The 20,220-nt window shown below is 34.4% G+C and overlaps 3 protein-coding genes across 4 annotated transcripts; 1 reads left to right on the top strand and 2 right to left on the bottom strand.

Moving 5' to 3' along the window:
* Nucleotides 1-40: 40 nt before the first annotated feature.
* LOC144834816 (uncharacterized) lies at nt 41-9,393 on the bottom strand. The gene is made up of 5 exons (XM_078689770.1): nt 9,204-9,393; nt 5,706-5,772; nt 4,849-5,366; nt 4,484-4,546; nt 41-2,684 (listed from the first exon to the last, which is right to left on the bottom strand). Exons 3-5 carry the CDS (start codon nt 5,357-5,359, stop codon nt 721-723), a joined length of 2,538 nt encoding a protein of 845 aa, XP_078545896.1. The 5' UTR covers nt 5,360-5,366; nt 5,706-5,772; nt 9,204-9,393; the 3' UTR covers nt 41-720.
* Nucleotides 9,394-12,634: 3,241 nt separating this feature from the next.
* On the top strand, nt 12,635-19,899 carry LOC144834833 (cytochrome b5 domain-containing protein 1-like). 2 transcript variants are annotated; one of them, XM_078689788.1, is made up of 4 exons: nt 16,971-17,177; nt 17,599-17,675; nt 18,900-19,118; nt 19,536-19,899. In XM_078689788.1, exons 1-4 carry the CDS (start codon nt 17,060-17,062, stop codon nt 19,764-19,766), a joined length of 645 nt encoding a protein of 214 aa, XP_078545914.1. In that variant the 5' UTR covers nt 16,971-17,059; the 3' UTR covers nt 19,767-19,899. The 2 variants fall into 2 exon arrangements, 1 of the variants encoding a protein (XP_078545914.1); XR_013611012.1 differs by lacking the exons at nt 17,599-17,675; nt 18,900-19,118; nt 19,536-19,899 and adding exons at nt 12,635-12,801; nt 13,181-14,522 and having other exon boundaries at nt 16,968-17,000.
* Nucleotides 14,682-16,792, bottom strand: LOC144834856 (N-alpha-acetyltransferase 38, NatC auxiliary subunit-like). Its single transcript, XM_078689821.1, has 3 exons — nt 16,639-16,792; nt 16,212-16,398; nt 14,682-15,309 (listed from the first exon to the last, which is right to left on the bottom strand). The coding sequence occupies exons 1-3, from the start codon at nt 16,660-16,662 to the stop codon at nt 15,218-15,220; spliced, it is 303 nt and encodes a 100-aa protein (XP_078545947.1). The 5' UTR covers nt 16,663-16,792; the 3' UTR covers nt 14,682-15,217.
* Nucleotides 19,900-20,220: the final 321 nt, after the last annotated feature.

Raw genomic sequence — 20,220 nt, 5'->3', positions numbered from 1 at the left:
TTACAACAAAAGAAAATCAAAGACTGTACACAAATATATCTCAAAATTAAGTAGCACCTTTAATTATTCCAATCTATAAATGGTAATCCATAACTTATCAACTTTAAATTTATTTTATACAGAATTATATTTCACTATTTCTACATCAAAAAAGAAAAAATAATTCTACATTAAAAAATATATTTAAAAACACACCAATGAAACTAAATGCAAAATTCATTTATATCAAACTATATTATATAATGTCTTCATTCTTTGATTTTTGTCATTTTTAGTTTTACAAATTCTACTACAACTTTGTTCTGTTGTTGTTACTGTGCCAAAGACATCTCATAATGTGTTTATTTGTTAATATAATGAATAAGAAACAAACATTCTTGTTTATCTGCATGCTACAGCTGTTAATAATTATTACTTGCGTTGCTAGTGTGCCGCGTGCGGAAGTACGCGCGCGCGCTCCGTCGATGAAGGTAAGTATGGCAAAATAAAATGTTAATTAATTAAAAACATTTTATAAAAGCTAATGTTTTAGATTATCATATTGTTTTAATCTACTATACGATTTATATACAGTATAAAAGGTCGTTATTATATTAAATACAAATTTAATGTTAGAAATGCAATTATTTGCGATATTAAAAATTGACACCTGCTTGCTGCGAGATTTAAAAATATGTCTGTTATATAGTAGAAGTAACATACGTTATCAGTGAAAACTAACTAATGATGAAATGTAATATTTCTTATTGAACACTTTTCAGACACGTGACGAATGTCGTCAGCTGATAGATTGCAATCCCACATGTTAAGCCACTCCAGCTTAGGACACATAATGAGTAATGAAGAAAATGTATTAACATCAATGTTGTGAAGTTTACTATCATAGATAGTGAGACCACCTAATGCTAATTGAACTTGTTTGAGAGAACATTCTGACACAAAGTCATTAAATACATCACGTGATAGATTATGAATCCCAACACCGTAACATCTATTTTCAATGCCTAAAATGTGTGCAATAACTCTTCCCTTTCGCTCCAATGCCATCTTACTACAAAAGTCACGGACACTACCACCATCATATTGCATACAATCCAATTGCATAATTAGACGTATGAAATGCCCGTCACATTGTACACCTGGACTAATGTAATCAATAAACATTCTTATGGAAGTAGATATATCATCCAAATGATTATTTATTTCTAAATCTTTGCTTGTCATGTGATTAATTAATTCATTTACCACATCATCTTTATGTTCTTTTTTAACAAAGTTTAAATTTCTCAACAGATCGCGATATGTTGATAAACTATTTGTAACCCAGTGCTTGAGGAAACCGCCAGCTTTATCACCAAGGAAACCAATTGCAAACTCTCTCGCTCTGTATAAATGGTCACTCTCTCGTATCACCTCCCACTCATCATCATCCAATGGTGTAAGTAATGTTCGTACATCTAAGCACTCATTCTCCATACCTTCACTTTCACATAATTTGCACAAGTAAAATCCCACCAATGACTCTACTATCAATTTGTGAGGAGGCATAAAAATGTTATCAAAATTCGATTTTGAAATTGGTGCTTCTTCATAAACGAACCCGAGTTTCACGGACATATCAACCAAATCTTTAGTCGTATGTTTATCATTCAAATCTTTCATGTTTATTGAAAGTTGATTTACTTTCAAGCTATCATACATACATTTTCCCAACAAAATCACAGCATGTACATATTTTGCTGGTGTTTCTTCAAATTTAGAAAGCTTGGCGAATTGGTTTTGTTTGTTGAACTGATTTAAAATATTACGAAATATTTCTTTAAAAAGTTCAGCTTTATCTGTAGGAAGGCTTTGTCTGTCTTGCCATAGCAAACAGATTGAACAAAGCAGCATTGGATTTTTGCACATTTCATACGCTTCAGGATGTTTTCTCCCAGCCCGGTAAGTGTCAATATCCAATTCGTTTCTAAGGGATTTTGCCAATTGTGGTTGTTCAAAATACTCAAAATGTCTGTCAATGTACTTTCCTATGCTCTCGTTGTTGAACCCATTAACTCTTACATGTACGTCACATGCTTCTACGAATTTATCTATATTTTCTGATCGTGAAGTAAGTATTACGGAACTGTTTTTTAAGTTGTTCTTTTTGAACAGACTAAGTACGCTTGGATTATTAAATCTTAATTCATCTAACCCATCTAGAAGCAGTACAATTTTATCGTCATGGGTCTTTAGAAAATTTTTAATTAACTCTGGATTTTGTGGAAGTTTCGTGTGCATGCTAAACTCTGTCATATCAATTTGCTTTACAATTAAACCTAAGACATCTTTGTCTAAATCCCGTACACTTAAAAGAAATACAATTTTACCTTCAAATGCTTTAATCGATTGAGTAGCCGTAGCCCAGTTGTATGATAAATGCCTTAATAAGGTAGTTTTACCTATCCCATCCTCCCCATCTATAAGAGCTCTACATCCAGGTTTGGAGCTGATAACATCTACCACTTCTGTTAATGTTGTTGGTTTGCAGTCTTTATTCTTTTTAGATTCTTTGCGTAGTTCCAAATCAGTGAACATCTGCGAAATGTCAACACTGTATCTATCACGCATTGTTGCTGGTGTAAATTTACTGGCCTGGCCGCACAATTCCTTTTGTCTTTGAAGCAGATATTCTTCAATCTTGTCTAGATACGAAGAAAAATGGCAACAATATTTAGTTAATACATTTCTTTTATTTAATAAGGGCCTTGCAATAGTAATACAATAAGTAGTGCTGGAACCGCGCCGAAGTGTAATAAACCAAGTAAATAATATAGAGGGCGACAAACATAATTTATTATCAATCAGAAAGAAAACTCGGTTAAACGACTGGTGGATGTAGAGCAATCCACCGCTTATGCTAAAACCTCCAGCTAATGTGGTCATTGATGATGGCCGCTTATAGGAAGAAAGCAAGGCGGTCGCTTTTTTTTAAACAAAGGTTCAATTTTGTAAAAAATATAATAATTCTATGCTGTCGATAGTAAAACACATTAGCGTGAGGCAATTTCGTTTCTCCATTAACTGTTGACTGTTCTACATAAGCTGTGTGTGTTTCTACTAGCTGGAAGTTTTACTAAAGCTGATTTTTCTAGATTCACTGTTTACGACATTAGCGTTGTAACACGCATATATTCATTTATTTTGTAGGTGAAATAAAAAATGAGTTGCAAAATAATATTTTCAGGCATCTCAGTACAACTTTTGTTCTTAATACGAAAGCAATAACAAATAATAGAAATAATAGAAAATGCGTTCAAAGTTATAGTTTTAACATTTAATTTTAATAGGAAAAGTAAAAATTAAATAAATTTGCTTTTATTGAAAATTTAAATATTGCACGCGTGTACGAATTAATATAATTTAAAACCTTGCCATTTATCCTAAATTAAAATAACTGGTAATTATCGTGGAGCTGCTGTTGTAAACACACGTTTGCAATAATATCATTGATATTACGTAATACTATTACGGCATATACCATGGAGGTATAAAAATACCTCCATGGCATATACCATTGTGCATTTATAGGCCTTAATAAATGCTGTATCCATGAAAATCAAAGGGATTATAGAGGGCGGCATACATAATATATTATTAATCAGAAAGAAATTTTAACAATGTTATAATATATTTGACGGTGAATTACTATTTTTGAATGTGATTACAAAATCTCATTAAATGTTTTATGAAGACATTTTATTTTCAAATTGATTATGGTTTTATAATGAGCAAGACGATGAGATTGTATTAATCATTCAATCTTTTTTAAGATTTATATATTATATTTTTATATATTTATATATTTACGATATATATAATAGGCTAATCTAGAACGTTTTAATGCAAAAAGTATGTCCATGTGACTGTAAGTAACTTGGCCTCTGAAAATAATATGCGGGTCGCCGCGCTATGTGGCTATTCTTGTCTGAGCCTCATCTCCTATTTAAATATCAAAGATACAACCACAAAAATCGCCACTAAATGATACAGAAGTGCAGTCCTAATAAAACATATTACTCTGAAAATCTAACTTTTGAAGTAGTAGTATAGGCCTATAGACCTTTTTTAATTTGTATTCAGTAAACAAACTTTGTAATGCGGATTAGAATTAAACTTATTGGATCTCAAAGAATAATAATAATTAATATGACTGTGTAATATAAGTCTTACGTATTATGATGTTAAAAACATTTCGTTTTTAAAACAATGAGGCTTTTCATATCATTCTACATGTGGTCAGGATTGGAATTAAACTTATTGGATCTCAAAGAATAATAATATGTGTAATAGAGTCTTACTTATTATGATGTTAACAACATTTCGTTTTTAAAACAATGAAGCTTCCTAATTATTATATCGTTGTACGTACTGTGGTCAGGATTGAAATTAAACATCAAAAAAGATTTTGTTTAAATATTATTGTTATTCTGAAGGAACTAACCTGTTTCTGATTTACCCTCTTTTCGCATTCCTTGTCCTTCATTACTACTGGTTGCCACTTGTCCTATTTTATTAACAGAATAATAGATAAAAGACAATTATTCTACCTAATAAAAATCTACAGATTGGGAGCAAAATTATACGGTACATTTTTAGTAAACTAACCTGTTTCTGATTTAACATCTTAATATTGTGTACTGTATATGTAAATCAAATATTTATAAACCCGTTTTATAATAATATTATAACTAATAACTTCGTTATATAGTTAAATACACATTTCAAAATATTACGTAATTAATTAGGTTCTATTGAAATCAAATGGCCTCAAGTAAGTGTATTATGCATAATAATGTGGTGATCTACCTTTTAGGAAACTTTGTGCATGTTGGTTTATAAGCTTTACAAAAGTGTCACGGTCGTCTTGTGAATTCAAGCGTCCGGCTTTCTCAATGTGATATACAACATCCCATATGTTGTTATAGTTGTAGTCACTCAGTTTGTAGAAATCAATAACCGTCTTCAAATCATCCTTGTCAGTGTTAGTTAGCACATTAAACATTGCTCTGCGATATGCTGTTAATCCTACACCTGCTGTATCGCTACTTTTGATAGTGTTCTTATATGTGTCTATGCGTTCTGTTGCTGAGGCCATCTTGGTTACTTCAGCAATGTCCGACAACAGCTTCACATCAGTTTTGGAAATCAATCCAAGGTCAGTCAGTTGATTAAATAAATCTGGGGCTGATTTTTCATCAAGAGTTCCAATGGGTATAATACCAAATAGAAGCATTCTCAGCCATTGCATCTTTACACCAGGATAGTGTTCACTTAGTTCTCTCAGAAATGTTTGGAATTCTACATCTTGTTCATCCATTTTAAATCTGTTAAATAATAAAACAAAATTCTTATTTTTCAATCTGAATAAATTTAATTTTATCGAATTTCCTTCTTATCTTCTTACTGATTTAGCAACCTCAATAGCATGCTAGTTTTTAAACAAATCTTTTTTTAAAAGTAAAGATATTAAAATTTGCCTTCGAGATGCCATCTTCGACTAACCCACTCGAACAGAAAGCTTTAGATTATACCAGGAAGAGTGAATTACTTTCTTAATAACTTAGTCCCTATTCATATATTGAATTGTACACAATGCCAGAATGTTATTAATAAGCCTAATAGACCATTATTCGATTAAAAAATGTCTTATAGAAAATGCTCACATTTTATGTTTTATTCGGTTCGACCAAAAATGTACAATATCTCCACAATCAGCTTCGTCTTGACTTGCTGTAAATATGAAAATAAAACAAATGATTCATATAATATAATGCTTTTTTAATTTAGTGGATATCAACAATCAACAAATTAGTGGCACAAACAACAAATATAAAACCTGTTTTCCTGTCGACGTAACGTTACAGCGAGTTGAGTTGACAGGTTCAACGATTTTACAGGAAAATGGGGTAAAAATCAACGTTAAAAATCGTTGAAGTTGAACCGAGTTTAACTTCAACGATCGTTAAAACTGACGAACCAAATGGTTCACAAACTACGTCATTGCAGTTTGTGAAAAAATATGTACGCGCTGACAATTCTTGAATTTTTACAACGCGATGATGTTTTTCACCTTTTTTGTACACTTTTTAGGTCTGATATTACAAAATAACAAGTGTAAGTCAAACTAAATTAATTATAATGTTAAAAGAATTTAATTGAATGTTTGTCTTTGTGTAAAAACTGTTTTTCAGTCGACGTTATTCGACGCTATCATCGTTGATCGTTAAAAGTTCAACGACATTCGTTTGAAAACGATCACGACGACAGCGCGAACACTTGATTTCTAACGTTAGAGTAGACAATCTTGTCTTCTACCAAAATATTTTGAAAATATTAAGTAGGTCAAGTGTTATAACGTTCTTAAAGCTATAGTTACTTTCGCTGTAGTTGGCGTAGATGCAAAAAAGTTCGCGGAACTGGGGTGGAAAATCGTAGAGTAGGTCAAGAATCATCGATCCATAGCAAAATATTTTGAAAAAAATAAGTAGGTAAGTAGGTCAAGTGTTATAACTTTTGTAAAGCTAGTTACTTAGTCGCCGTAGAGGGCGTAGATGCCAAAAAAGTTCTTGGGTGGCAAATGGTAAAGTAGGTCAAGGGTCATCGATCTATACCAAAATATTTTGAAAATATTAAGTAGGTCAATTGTAATAACGTTTGTAATGCCAGTTACTTATTCGCCGTAGAGGGCGTAGACGCCAACAAGTTTGCAGAACTAGGGTGGCAAATGGTATAGTAGGTCAAGGGTCATCGATGCATGCCAAAATATTTTGAAAAAATAAATAGGTCAATTGTTATAACGTTTGTAAAGCTAGTTCCTTATTCGCCGTAGAGGGTGTAGATGTAAAACAGTTCGCGGAACTAGGGTGGCAAATGGTAAAGTAGGTCAAGAGTCATCGATCCATACCAAAATATTTTGAAAGTAGGTCAATTGTTCCGAAGAGGGCGTAGACGCAAACAAATTCGCGGAACTAGGGTGGCAAATGGTAGAGTAGGTCAAGGGTCATCGATCCATGCCCAAATATTTTGAAAGTAGGTCAATTGTTAAAACATTTGTAAAGCTAGTTACTTATTCGCCGAAGAGGGTGTAGACGCAAAAAAGTTCGCGGAAATAGGGTGGCAAATGGTAAAATAGGTCAAGGGTCATCGACTCAACAAAAAAAAACATTAAGTAGGTCTTAGGTATGTCTTGTTATAACGTTCGTAAAGCTAGTTACTTATTCGCCGTGGAGGGCGTAGATGTAAACCAGTTCGTGGAACTAGGATGGCAAATGGTAGAGTAGGTCAAGGGTCATCGATCCATACCAAAATATTTTGAAAAAATAAGTAGGTCAAGTGTTATAACGTTAGTAAAAGCTAGTTACTTATTCGCCGTAGAGGGCTTAGATACAACAAAGTTCGCGGAACTAGGGTGGCAAATAGTAGAGTAGATCAAGGGTCATCGATCCATACCAAAATATTTTTAAAAAATTAAGTAGGTCAAGTGTTATAACGTTCGTAAAGATAGTTACTTATTTGCCGTAGAGGGCGTATATGCAAAAAATGTTCGCGGAACTACGGTGGAAAATGGTAGAGTAGGTCAAGGGTCATCGATCCATACCAAAATATTTAAAAAAAAATTAAGTAGGTCAAGTTTTATAGCGTTCGTAAAAGCTAGTTACTTATTCGCCGTAGAGGGCATAAATATCATGGTTAAAGAGCCTTTCACACCTGATCCGGCACGGTTCCGGTCCGGCGATGGCAAATCCAATCGAACGTCAATGTTTTGTTTGTACGCGCATATCGGGTTCTAGGACACCTACCCCCTAGACAGTTACCCCCCGGATGTTTACCACCCGGACAACTACCCCCTTAGGACAACTACCCCCCGGACAACTACTCCCCGGACAACTACCCCCTTAGGACAACTACCCCCTTAGGATAACAACCCCCCGGACAACTACCCCCCGGACAACTACCCCCTTAGGACAACTACCCCCTTAGGATAACTACCCCCCGGTCAACTACCTATTATACACTGTTGCAGAGTCAGGTTGTTCCTAGGGGGTAATTGTCCGGGGGTAGTTGTCCAGGGGGTAGTTGTCCTAAGGGGGTTGTTGTCCTAAGGGGGTAGTTGTCCGGGGGGTATTTGTCCGGGGGCTAGTTGTCTTAAAGGGGTAGTTGTCTTAAGGGGGTAGTTGTCCAGGTGGTGGTTGTCCGGGGGGTAGTTTTCCGGGGGATAAATGTCCATGGGGTGAATATCCGGATACGCGCATATCGATCGGTGCATAGCCGCGTGGAGAGTCGTGAAAACAAACATTGGCGTTCGATTCGCCGGAACCGTGTCGGAACAGGAGTGAAAGGCCCTTAAACATGTTGAAGCAAGTCCGACTTGGACTACGTCATGTCATAGCGACAATATGGAAAATGCGGAAATTCACCACGCGATATAATTTTTAGGGGGCCTAGCTCTTTCTGGCCGTTCACGCTATGAAATACGTGGTTCGACGCGATCATACTTTGTTGGAGGCCTAGAAAATATGAAAGTTACCGTATCGCCATGGTTCCTTTACACAATTTGAAGTTTTTTGTTGTTGTTAAATTAATACTGATCTTGTTCCAATATTAAACGATTACAATAAATTTTCATGTATAGGCCTATACAGTGTAGTCCTGATGCTGAAAAAGTTTAGTTGTAACAAATAGACTATAAAAGCTCGACTTCATTAAGTCGAACTGCAAACTTCGACTACTTCTATGAATAGAATTTGAAGTAATAGCTGGAACTAGCACTTTTTGAAGTCGAAGTTTGAACTACGACTAAAGTTCGGTTTAAGAATACGAGCGTTAAACATCAGTATAGTGACCGCGCCGCGATGCAACAAAAAAAATGTAGTCAGCAGGATTTTTCCATCAATTATGTGACGTCATGTACTGTATCGCCAAGATGGTTGGTCATTCATTATTTTTATATGCCATATTTTTAATAGAATTTTAAAGGACCCGGAACATGAACTGCTGACATTCTTGTTACTACATCATGTTAACAATTCACAATCAGGTAAAATATACCTGTTTTACATTCTGCAGTAATCGCACCTATCAACGACTGCGCTGTACTAAGAACCAATGCAAGTAATATACTAATGGTACTATTATTATTTCAATTTTTATATGCAACTCACGGTTTTTAACGGTGACGTCTTCTGCTATCTGGCGTATACGGTGACGTCATCTGGTAGAGTGAGCAGTTTTCTTAACTCAGTTCCCAGCGTTGCTTTACAATTCTTTACAGTTTCTTCTGATTGGACAACGATAATGCAGTGTACCACTCATGCGGCGATGATGTTACACTTTCGGTGTTGAGTCCCACTCTTTAGGCAAAGCAAAACTTCGTCTGTAGTGATGAGCAACAGCATCTATTGCCATGAAAGCTGAGGAACGAATGAGCTAAATCACGAGGTATACCCAGGTATATAGATACGTACAGGGCGTTGTGCTGGTCACGAGCAAAATATGACCAAAGGTTACATTCATACCTGACGTGATATTGTTTGAATAAAATAGATAATCACTGCTGAATAAATAACATGTTATCTTTTAGTAGGCCAAATGCACCAAATTGTCTGTAAGCTGCACGTAGTCAGTTCTATTGATCCCCACTTCTGTCCCGCCACACAAATCACTACTACAGTATAATTCCTGGTGTTTGACTCAATCTGTGAAAGTTACTTTGGCAGTTTTTGTTAAATTTCGTGTCTTTAATTTTCTAACAAGTATTCAAAACTCGGCGTTCGAATGAGCTCAATCACGAGGATATCCAGGTATATCTGATACACAGAGGGCGCTGTGCTGGTCACGAGCAAAGTATGACATTCATACCTGACGTGATATTGTTTGAATAAAATAGATAATCACTGAATAAATAACATGTTATCTTTTAGTAGGCCAAATGTACCAATTTGTCTGTAAGCTGCACGTAGTCAGTTCTATTGTTCCCCCACTTCTGCTGTCCCGCCACACAAATCACAACTACAGTATAATTCCTGGTGTTAGACTCAATCTGTGAAAGTTACTTTGGAAGTTTCTGTTAAAACACTTCCAATTGTCATTTTGTCTGCAAAACATTGTAACAAATTAATCATTTAGATTGTTGTACAATAAATATATATTACTCGTACAGAACGATGCATTTAATTTACTGTACTTGGAGAAAAGAAAACTTTTAATTAACGAAAAACATGTAGGCCTATCAGGCTAAAACCCCGGGCTAAACGTGTTGGAAAACTAGTGGTGGGATGTACAGTCTACTATTTAGAATCAAACCCGTTTTACAGTGTAATTAGTCCGTAATTGTAATTGTATATAATATTATTTATAATGTGCGTGTCAGGCCTATGCCAACAAAGAATATTGATATTTATGTTAGCTTTTTAGATATCGTAATCGTGTCTTTAATTAAGTATTAAGTATTCAAAACTCGGCGGTCGTATGATGAGCTCAATTAACGAGGTATATCCAGGTATATCCGATACACAGAGGGCGCTGTGCTGGTCACAAGCAAAGTATGACATTCATACCTGACGTGATATTGTTTGAATAAAATAGATAATCACTGAATAAATAACATGTTATCTTTTAGTAGGCCAAATGCACCATTGTATGGATGACTGAGGACTGCACGTAGTCAGTTCTATTGTTCCCCCACTTCTGTCTGTCCCACCACACAAATAACATCTAGGCCTGAACGATCGCATATAATTGACTTAGTACTTTGAATAACATCTAGGCCTGAACGATCGCATATAATTGACTTACTACTTCAATCACATCTAGGCCTGAACGATCGCATATAATTGACTTACTAGGCTACTTCAATCACAACTAGAGGCCTGGTGTCGCACTCAATTTGTTACGGTTACGATTTTATTTTGACATTATCCAACTTTTGTATTCGTTTTTTCAACAATTGTAACAAAAATAGTTTGTTACAAAGATTAAAATTAATAGTACAAACGATGCAATTAATTTAATTTAGGCCTACTTCATAAGAAATGAAAACAAAAAATAAAAACATGTTGAAAGTGTGAGGAAAGCGATAAACGGCACGAAATCGATGGAAAAAAATATAGCCATTTTACGGTAGTTTTTTAGTGTATTTCAAAAAAATATTTGACCGATTCTTATGGCTGTTTTTGCAACGCTCTCCTTAATTATTAACCTACAACCTCATGTTATTTTTTAATTTGTAATTTCTCAAAACGTCGTCGGAGGGATTTTTTAAAGTAACACCATTTAAAATCGTCCTATGGTTTAAGTATAGGCCTGTTTATAAAATCTTTAGATAGGGTTACAAAATCGTCTCTAACTTCTGATATCATTGTCGATTACGATAGCTGTTTCACTATGCAATAACTGACCAATCAAGCTTTCTAATAACATAAAATGTAATTTGATTGGTTCAGAGTGCTCGTTGGAACACCCCTTTTAATGAGACAGTGACTTGGCTTGACCGAAATCAGCCAGTGCTAAGAATAGGAGAACATTTCAAAAGTCATCGAACCATTCGCGAGTTCGTCTAATTTAGACACTAAACTAAAATTGTATTTACTCCAGAACTACCAGTCCAAAACATTTCATTTTTGGACGAGAGATAAGAGTTATGATTACTTATTTGTAATTTGTAAATATATTTTAGAATAAGGTTTGTGTTTTTATATATGAGTAGTTTAAAAACACTTGTTTGTTTCAAAACCACCAGCGTGAGTTTTGCGGTGTTTATTGACTCTTCCATTATAAAAGTAGGGAGGCAATGCTGGGCTAGTATTATTATACCTGATGTAAAACGTTGACTAATACCATAAATAAAGGTTTTTAAAAAGTACTGTCATATTATTTATTCATATTTGTTATATATTATCCAAAGACAATTTACTATGCTACGAGTAACAGTGGTTGGATCTCAATTGAGATATATAAAAATAGCTAATCATCAAAACGTAAAAGAAAACAGCCAGATAGAAATACCAAGCTTTGTCAGGGCTAAAATGTATTTGTTATACAGTATTTTATTGCATTTAAATCGTGTTAAATTTTTTATCCACATTAGTTATACAATAATAATAAATAGATTATAATTATTTTCCCCATCATGGCAATACCTGTACTTATTACTCTGTTTATTTCATTCTATTTATTTGCATATTATGGTCAGTTATTCAGTTGATTTGTTTTTAACACGTCTCCCCGCATTGTTCAATTTAACCTATTGTTTTGTGTTCTTTTGTTTGTCATGAACTGTTGTGTTCCAAGATGAAAAATTTTCTAATTTCTTTGAAAATGTATGTTTATCTATTTATCGTCGTTTTTTATCGTCAATAGTATAAACGGGCCTTAAAGGCCAATTTACACAGACGAGCGGTAACGGTGGTTAAATACAAATATAGAATCTATTTTATTTCTTATGACCATTTACACAAAGCGCGGAGCGGACGGGCGGTTTCCGCTGAGGATCATCAGATTCTACGTGGGACAAGCTACGCGGTATTCCGCTTACCGTTACCGCTCGACAGTGATAATCAACTGTCTCTTTTGTAATTGAGTTTGGAAACTTGTGACGTCATAGGGGCAAATCTGCCGAGTCAGATAAGCTTAATATTTCCGTTTTCAGTTCCTTAACCTTCGACGATTGCAGTATAACGAAGTCTTGTTTTTGTAATACTATAATTTATTATATACAAACTATACCGTAATAACGTTCTGTGGAGCGTAAGTAGTCGAGTGGTAAGTACTAGAGGGTTACAATCTGAAAACGTATACAAAGTTTATACTGTTTATTCATCTTTCTTCAAAAAATGTAGATTGTTGTACAAATCACAATTTTCTGTTGTTTTCGCTTTAAACAACTAGGTATTGGTGTTGATTCGTTCTGTTTCAGCGTATTTATCCGTTTTTCATCATCTTTATTGTTAAGAGCTTTGGAACAATCCTGTTAAAAGCGCTATATAAATTTGACATTACATTTATGTCATTGCTACTGTATCTTTCTAATGAAATGTTGAAAGGAATTTAATTGATCCTCAAAATGATGGCCACGGCTTCAGTTTAATTTATTTTGTTAATATTTATTTAATATTGTTAAATAACGTTATATATTTTTCAGCAGAGTTTGCTATGATGGTGAAACACTTGTTGGTACTGCTTTTGGCCGTCCATCAATCAACTAGTATTCAACAATTTCCCGATAGCTTTTACTCATCAGATTCCGACCAGAACATGTTTTCGTGGTTAGAATATTCCGAAGATGAATCTTACAGCATCGGTACGGCAGAACCGTCTTCTGATGTTTCGTTTGATCAGCAGCAGCAGGTTCGCAATGTCCACTTGCAAGACGTTCCCGATAGTCTGCCTGGACTAGATGCAAACCGGACCTATATGGATTTGTACCTATGCAGTCAGTTTATGGACCTGGATGACGACGACGGGTCAGACTTCTCTGTCATCACGTTTGATTATGCTGGATATGAAATAAAGTTCGATCCTTGCGAACCAGTAGATGAGACATCAAGACCATTCAATTTTATGTACACGTCCGGTGATGCTTCGGCGTCTTCTGATTTAAAAGCAAGTCGAGCTTTACCAACAATGTGGCGTCGGTACTCTCAATCGAATGACGGACAAGTACCAACCAATATTCATTTCTTCTCACGTAACCTTCCAACCAAGGCAACAATTAAGAAATTAGTTAACTTTGTGAGTCATGGCAGTCGCGCTTCTATAACATTCTTTCTTGCTTATCTCGTTGAACAAGATGGAGACGTACAAAACTTGTTTACACACATTCAACCACTTCTTGACAACGGTATCATAGTAATCAAAGTATGCGGACGTTGTAGTTACTTTTCAAACATGCCCAAGAAGAGTAGTTACAGAATGATATCAAAGTATGGAATGGGAAGGCCAAAGATGTACGTCAGAGACGGCTGTCCACTTATTCAACCCTTCCAGGTTCCTGGAGAAATCTACAACGGCCTTAACTGCGAGACTTTCCAGGGTTCGTTACGAAAATGCGCCAGCGACTTCATCACAGACAAGTGCCGGTTGTCTGATTTTGGCGTATCTGTATCTGACGTCACTGGAATGAGTGGAAAACTGAGTCAAGTTGTGTACAACGTCACCAAAACATGTCTGAGGTCAACTGGTTGTTGGAAAAAAGAATCGACGAAAAGTATGAAAATATTTGATGAGCTGATACCAGTTGTTTGTTCATTTACAAGGAAGCAAGCAGACGATAACATTGAGCGGTGTGTCACAGATGCATCTCATTTGCCCTTTGACCTAAACATCCCGGTTTCTTCAACACCAACGACGCATTTTGCATCAGTAAGCATCACTGTCCTATGTATCATGGCAATAATCTTCGCATCATAAATGTGTTTTTGAATTGAAGGTTGCATCGATAGTTGATCTTTCGTTTTCTCAACTAGCGCCTATCAAGTAAGCAAGTAAATATGGACGTGTACGCTCATATGTTTCTGTTGGTCACCAAATTTTCAGTATTATAACCCATAGTCTTAAACATGCCAATAATCAAGCTACGGTGCCACAAGCTAGCTACCTGAACACAAAGTGTGTTGCAATAAAATAACAGTATTTGTTATACTTACAACTTGTTTTAATAAGTATTAGCCAACTGCTGTTACAAAAAAACGTTATTAAATAATATACAGCACTAACATTTTGTTTAATTTTTTTCAAATTGTTTGATGTACGTACTTAGAATAGCTTCCATACAGCAAGCTAAAATGTTTCATGTAAAACCCTGCCTTTTATTAATTTTGTAGAATAAATAAGGTCAAATCCACTGATAACTTCTTCATTTTGATAAATGTAAAAACAAATTTAAATCATTGTACTTAGAATCAACTAAGTAGTACCTACAGGTATTCATTCTCCTGGTATAAAGGTACACAGTTGTGGATCCAGAATTTTGAAATAGGGGGGAGGGGGGCTAAAAGTAGTGAAATGAAGTGATGAACTTAATTTGATGTCCTATCTTTTGCATTACAATTTGTGAAATTTAGCCCGGACCCTTGAATCCGCCCCTGCTACATGAATGTCCCTTTAAGATCCTCAGTAGTATTCAAGTAAAATTAACCATTTTTTCGGTCAATAATGGAAACAATATGGTGTCCATGTATTATGTTTGGTCATCAATCTCTATAGAAACAATATGGCGTCCAGGTATCATTGCAAGACCTAATGTCCTTGGTTCTTCTTTGCTATTTTCATCTGAAATTTAAAAATAAAATAAGATAATGAAGAATATACGAAAATTAGTTACTTTAAAAAAAAACAAATAAAACCATGACAACATGACTCTGAGAATTTAACTAAAGCTCCGTCTACACTGTCAAACTTTATGTGACAAAAAAATGTGATGTGCCCATATATGGACAAGATGTCAAATCACTACCATAATATTTAAAGACACCTTCCCTACATTTTTTAGATCTAATTTAAGACACAAACTATATTTAATGTAAAAATAATACTATATGGTCCTATTGCAATAACTTAGTTCGTCTTTAAATGGTTAAAAATGTGAAAAATAAGTCGATTCTAATAATTATAGCGGCCCGCTATAAATCCCAAAATGCATTGCGCGCGGATTGATATTTTGTTTTTCTTCTGTAATTCACCCACTTTTCGATCGATCGCGAGGCAAAAACAAATGGAAGACTCCTAACTTTTCAGCGAAAATAACGGGTTTTCCCCAATTTGTATCAACAGAGTCTAGCAAAAATAGAAAGACAATTAATGCAGCAACTAAACAACGTGAGGCTAGGTATATAGCTAGCGTATGATGTTCGTACGTTACCGATGTTTACCAGCTAGGCCTACAAAACTAAGCCTAGCTAGGCTAGGCCTAAAGACCGTCCACGAGAGGTCAGTCGCCGCGAGCTACTTTGGTAGTGCATTGTTTCTCACTTTTTATCATAATTTACCATAAAACGTACATTTAAGACAAGCAATGACCTGGTTTAATGGTTTTAAAGTAATATATATGTATTATTTTTACAAAACGTCACAAATTGTAGGGAAGGTGTCTTTAAGCATATCACCATATTTGGGCATATCACACTTTTTTTGTTTGATAGCTTAACATAAAGTAAATAAATAACAATACTCACCATACACACCAACATACTCTTCACAAGTTCCTAAAATCACATTGCGATCTTTATCCGTACACAAAAATATACCAATCAATGTCCGGCCATCACTTATTTTTATTTTCATTGGTCGATTCAACCATGTTTCTAATTGTTTACGTAGTACTGATCCACCTGGCCGTACCTCTTGTCCCCTCTCTACAATCTGAAAAAGTGATAATATATTAATATTTATTTTAGGCCTAGCTATGGCCTAGCTAGCCTGGTTGATAGGCCCTAGCTAGCTACCACAACCTACCTAAGCCTTGCAGGGCTCTCGTCTATTTTGTTGTTTATTATTAATATTAATTATGCCTAGCCTACATTCTTTTGTGATGTGCAAATTTGACTAGAGAGGCCAATGTTGAAAAAGGGTGAATTAAAAATATAGCATAAACATGCATACCTCATCTGGGTGCAAATCTTGCATTATATCTTACTTTTATTAACGTTTAGTTCGAAATCTTTACAATGAGGCCTCGCTCAGCTATTTGCTAGAGCTCTGGGGATTCGGGAATCGAGCTGGAATAAAAAAAAGGGAAAACCCCGGCCGACAGGCTGTGTCACTAATGTTCTAAAGGAAACGTAAGCATGTGTACTTATTCTCAACATTATTATGTTAAAAAACGTATTTATATATTTTATATTCTATTCAATTTATAATATATTTAATCATTACTTTTCATATGCATTATTATTGTGTTTTTTTAACCAATTCTATAATTCTTAACTAAGAGTTCAAAGGTTACCGTTGTCAAGACACAATATCAACAATCAACGATCGTCGTGTTTTTATCAAGAGATTTGCAAGAGCTTATTGGTAAAATATGCGGCCAAGGTATTATACTCCTAACGAAGTACTTGCTCACAGTACTTTACAAGACATATGGATATCATTTTTGGGAAAGGTTTATAACCTAACCCCATTGTGTGAAAAATACGCAGGTAAATAGACAGAACATAGCCTACATTGGAACCCTTTATTAAGGCTCTCCCGTTCTCTACAACTTCGATCACTATCACTAAAACCTTCTCCAAACTAATCTATGATTAGCTCTCCCCTCCCCAACCTCTACTCACACATTGAGTGATACTCCAGTTGGAGTTTATCAATTATTCAATCAAGATCAAGCCCCTATATAAAATATTTGCTAGCTAGCCTATAGCCTATTCAGTATAACCTAGTAGTATAGGCCGCTAAGCGTGCATAGCCTACCTATTATTTAGCTAGTTATTTAGTTAGGTAGGCTTGGGTGGGCTATATAGAGCCTCCTAGGCTTCTACACTAGGCCTAGTAGGATTTTTAAATTTAGGCCTTTATACATTAAAATATATATATAATATATACTGTATTTTGCTTTTACAGGTGATGTTCTTTTAAAGCCGATTGTCGCAGAAGCTGGAAAAGATATCTCTCATTGGTTTGACAAGAAAACAAAAGATGTAAGAAGGGCTTCACAATCAAAGTTGTCAAATGTCATCAAAGAAATTGTCATCAATATTTGGCTGCCGTTGACAGCAAACGAATTACATCATCTGCGTTACAATCATAATTACATTACATTACATGAACATCATAATAATCATAAATACATCAACATAATAACAATCATAGTTACATCACATTACATCAACATCATAACAATCATAGTTACATCAACATCATAACAATCATAGTTACATCAACATCATAACAATCATAGACATATCAACATCATAACAATCATAGACATCATAACAATCATAGTTACATCACATTACATCAACATCATAACAATCATAGTTACATCACATTACATCAACATCATAACAATCATAGTTACATCAACATCATAACAATCATAGTTACATCAACATCATAACAATCATAGACATCATAACAATCATAGTTACATCACATTACATCAACATCATAACAATCATAGTTACATCACATTACATCAACATCATAACAACCATAACATCACATTACATCAACATCATAACAACCATAACATCACATTACATCAACATCATAACAATCATAGTTACATCACATTACATCAACATCATAACAATCATAACATCACATTACATCAACATCATAACAATCATAGTTACATCAACATCATAACAATCATAGTTACATCAACATCATAACAATCATAGACATCATAACAATCATAGTTACATCAACATCATAACAATCATAGACATCATAACAATCATAGTTACATCACATTACATCAACATCATAACAATCATAGTTACATCACATTACATCAACATCATAACAACCATAACATCACATTACATCAACATCATAACAACCATAACATCACATTACATCAACATCATAACAATCATAACATCACATTACATCAACATCATAACAATCATAGTTACATCACATTACATCAACATCATAACAATCATAACATCACATTACATCAACATCATAACAATCATAGTTACATCACATTACATCAAAACAATCATAGTTACATCAATCAATATCACAACAATCATAATTACATCAACATTACATCAAAATCATAATTACATCAACATTACATTAACGATCATAATTACATCAACATCATATTCATAACAATCATAATTAAATATATATATATATAAATAATATTAAGTTTTTTAAACTTTATATAATACATTTTTCTTTTTTAGATACGTTCCCATGTAGATCCAATAACAGCCTGCACTTTTCCATATGCACCCCACGGTCGTTTTGTCCACATCCCTCCACCTTGTCCTCGAACGGACTGGGCTAACGACTTTGGACGACCCTGGTGGAAAGATGACTCGTACTGCATCGGTATACTGTCTGCTAAAACTAGATTAATTAAGATTATTAATACGCTTACCTCTCAGGAGAATGTTATTCAGGTAAAAACAAAGATAATGTAATTTGTTATAACTCTCTTGCCATTTAAAAAATCTGTAGCAATATGTTATAATCAAAAGTTCCGAAGACAACGATTAAAAAGATTTTGAATATTTTTTTTATATATTGCAAGCATTTCTTCAGATTGTTTTGAAAATGTCTTCTTACTGTAGGCCTATGTTAGTATGATGGAAAACAGCAGTCAATTCTTCCAAAATCAGAAATCTAAATTTTTTAATGAGTTAATGTCATTTTGCAAACTGGACATGGTTGTCCTGTAGCCCAAGAGTGTCAAGTCCAAGGGTGTCCTGTAGCCCAAGAGTGTCAAGTCCAAGGGTGTCATGTAACCCTATAGTGTCCTAAGACTAAGTGTACAACAAAAAGAAAGAATTAATCATTAAGTAACACTAATTTAACAGGTCTGTTCTGAAGAAACGATGAAAGAGATTGAGAGTCGGTACTTAACATGGAATGAGCATGCAGACAGCTACACATGGAAATACAATGGAGTGAATCTTGACATGAACAAGACGCTGGATGAGAACGACATCAGAGATGAAGACGAAGAATTTTACAAGCTAAGCATGACGGACGATGAATTTCTGCCGGCAATCCACCTATACTTCAACAACGATTTAACAGAAGCATAAAAAAAAACAAAATGCGACAAAAAAATATAAATTTGTTGATACTGATTTTTTGTAAATTTGTAATAATGTTTTGTTGATTAAATGTAAAAAGTATGACTTTAAAACAAATTAGGATCATTTGTTTATTAAGAATTAGAAATTTAGTCCCATTTTACAACATTTTGACTATGTACTGTAAATATAAGTGTTTTAAACAAGCTAAAGCTTTGTCTACACAATCAAACCAGTTTGACAAAAGTATGATGTTCCCAAATATGGTAGTAATATGCCCAAATATGGTAATGATATGACATCATCATGGCCATTATTATGGACACATCACATTTTGTTGTCACATAAAGTTTGATAGTGTAGACAGAGCTTTACAGGATAAATTCAAGGTACCTTGTAAAGCTCATTCGAACATGTACTGTATGTTTTTGAAAATCATGGAAACATATGTTCAAGTCAATGG

Source organism: Antedon bifida, chromosome 2, assembly GCF_963402885.1.
Source record: "Antedon bifida chromosome 2, ecAntBifi1.1, whole genome shotgun sequence".
In the NCBI taxonomy this organism is placed as follows: domain Eukaryota; kingdom Metazoa; phylum Echinodermata; class Crinoidea; order Comatulida; family Antedonidae; genus Antedon; species Antedon bifida.
Note: the sequence above shows the minus strand (reverse complement) of the source record. Positions and strands in the feature narration are given on the sequence as shown.

Bases quoted from the DNA above. Each gene is read 5' to 3' on its own strand.
- LOC144834816 (XM_078689770.1), bottom strand. From the start codon at position 5,359: ATGGATGAACAAGATGTAGAATTCCAAACATTTCTGAGAGAACTAAGT. The intron at 4,547-4,848 runs GTAGATCACCAC...TTAATAAAATAG, and splicing joins TGCACAAAGTTTCCTAAAAG to GACAAGTGGCAACCAGTAGT. The intron at 2,685-4,483 runs GTTAGTTCCTTC...CTTCGTATCTAG, and splicing joins AGAGGGTAAATCAGAAACAG to ACAAGATTGAAGAATATCTG.
- LOC144834856 (XM_078689821.1), bottom strand. From the start codon at position 16,662: ATGCAAGATTTGCACCCAGATGAG. The intron at 16,399-16,638 runs GTATGCATGTTT...TCACTTTTTCAG, and splicing joins AAGATTTGCACCCAGATGAG to ATTGTAGAGAGGGGACAAGA. The intron at 15,310-16,211 runs GTGAGTATTGTT...TTTAAATTTCAG, and splicing joins AGAGTATGTTGGTGTGTATG to ATGAAAATAGCAAAGAAGAA.
- LOC144834833 (XM_078689788.1), top strand. From the start codon at position 17,060: ATGCGGCCAAGGTATTATACTCCTAACGAAGTACTTGCTCACAGTACT. The intron at 17,178-17,598 runs GTAAATAGACAG...TTGCTTTTACAG, and splicing joins ATTGTGTGAAAAATACGCAG to GTGATGTTCTTTTAAAGCCG. The intron at 17,676-18,899 runs GTAAGAAGGGCT...TTTCTTTTTTAG, and splicing joins TTGACAAGAAAACAAAAGAT to ATACGTTCCCATGTAGATCC.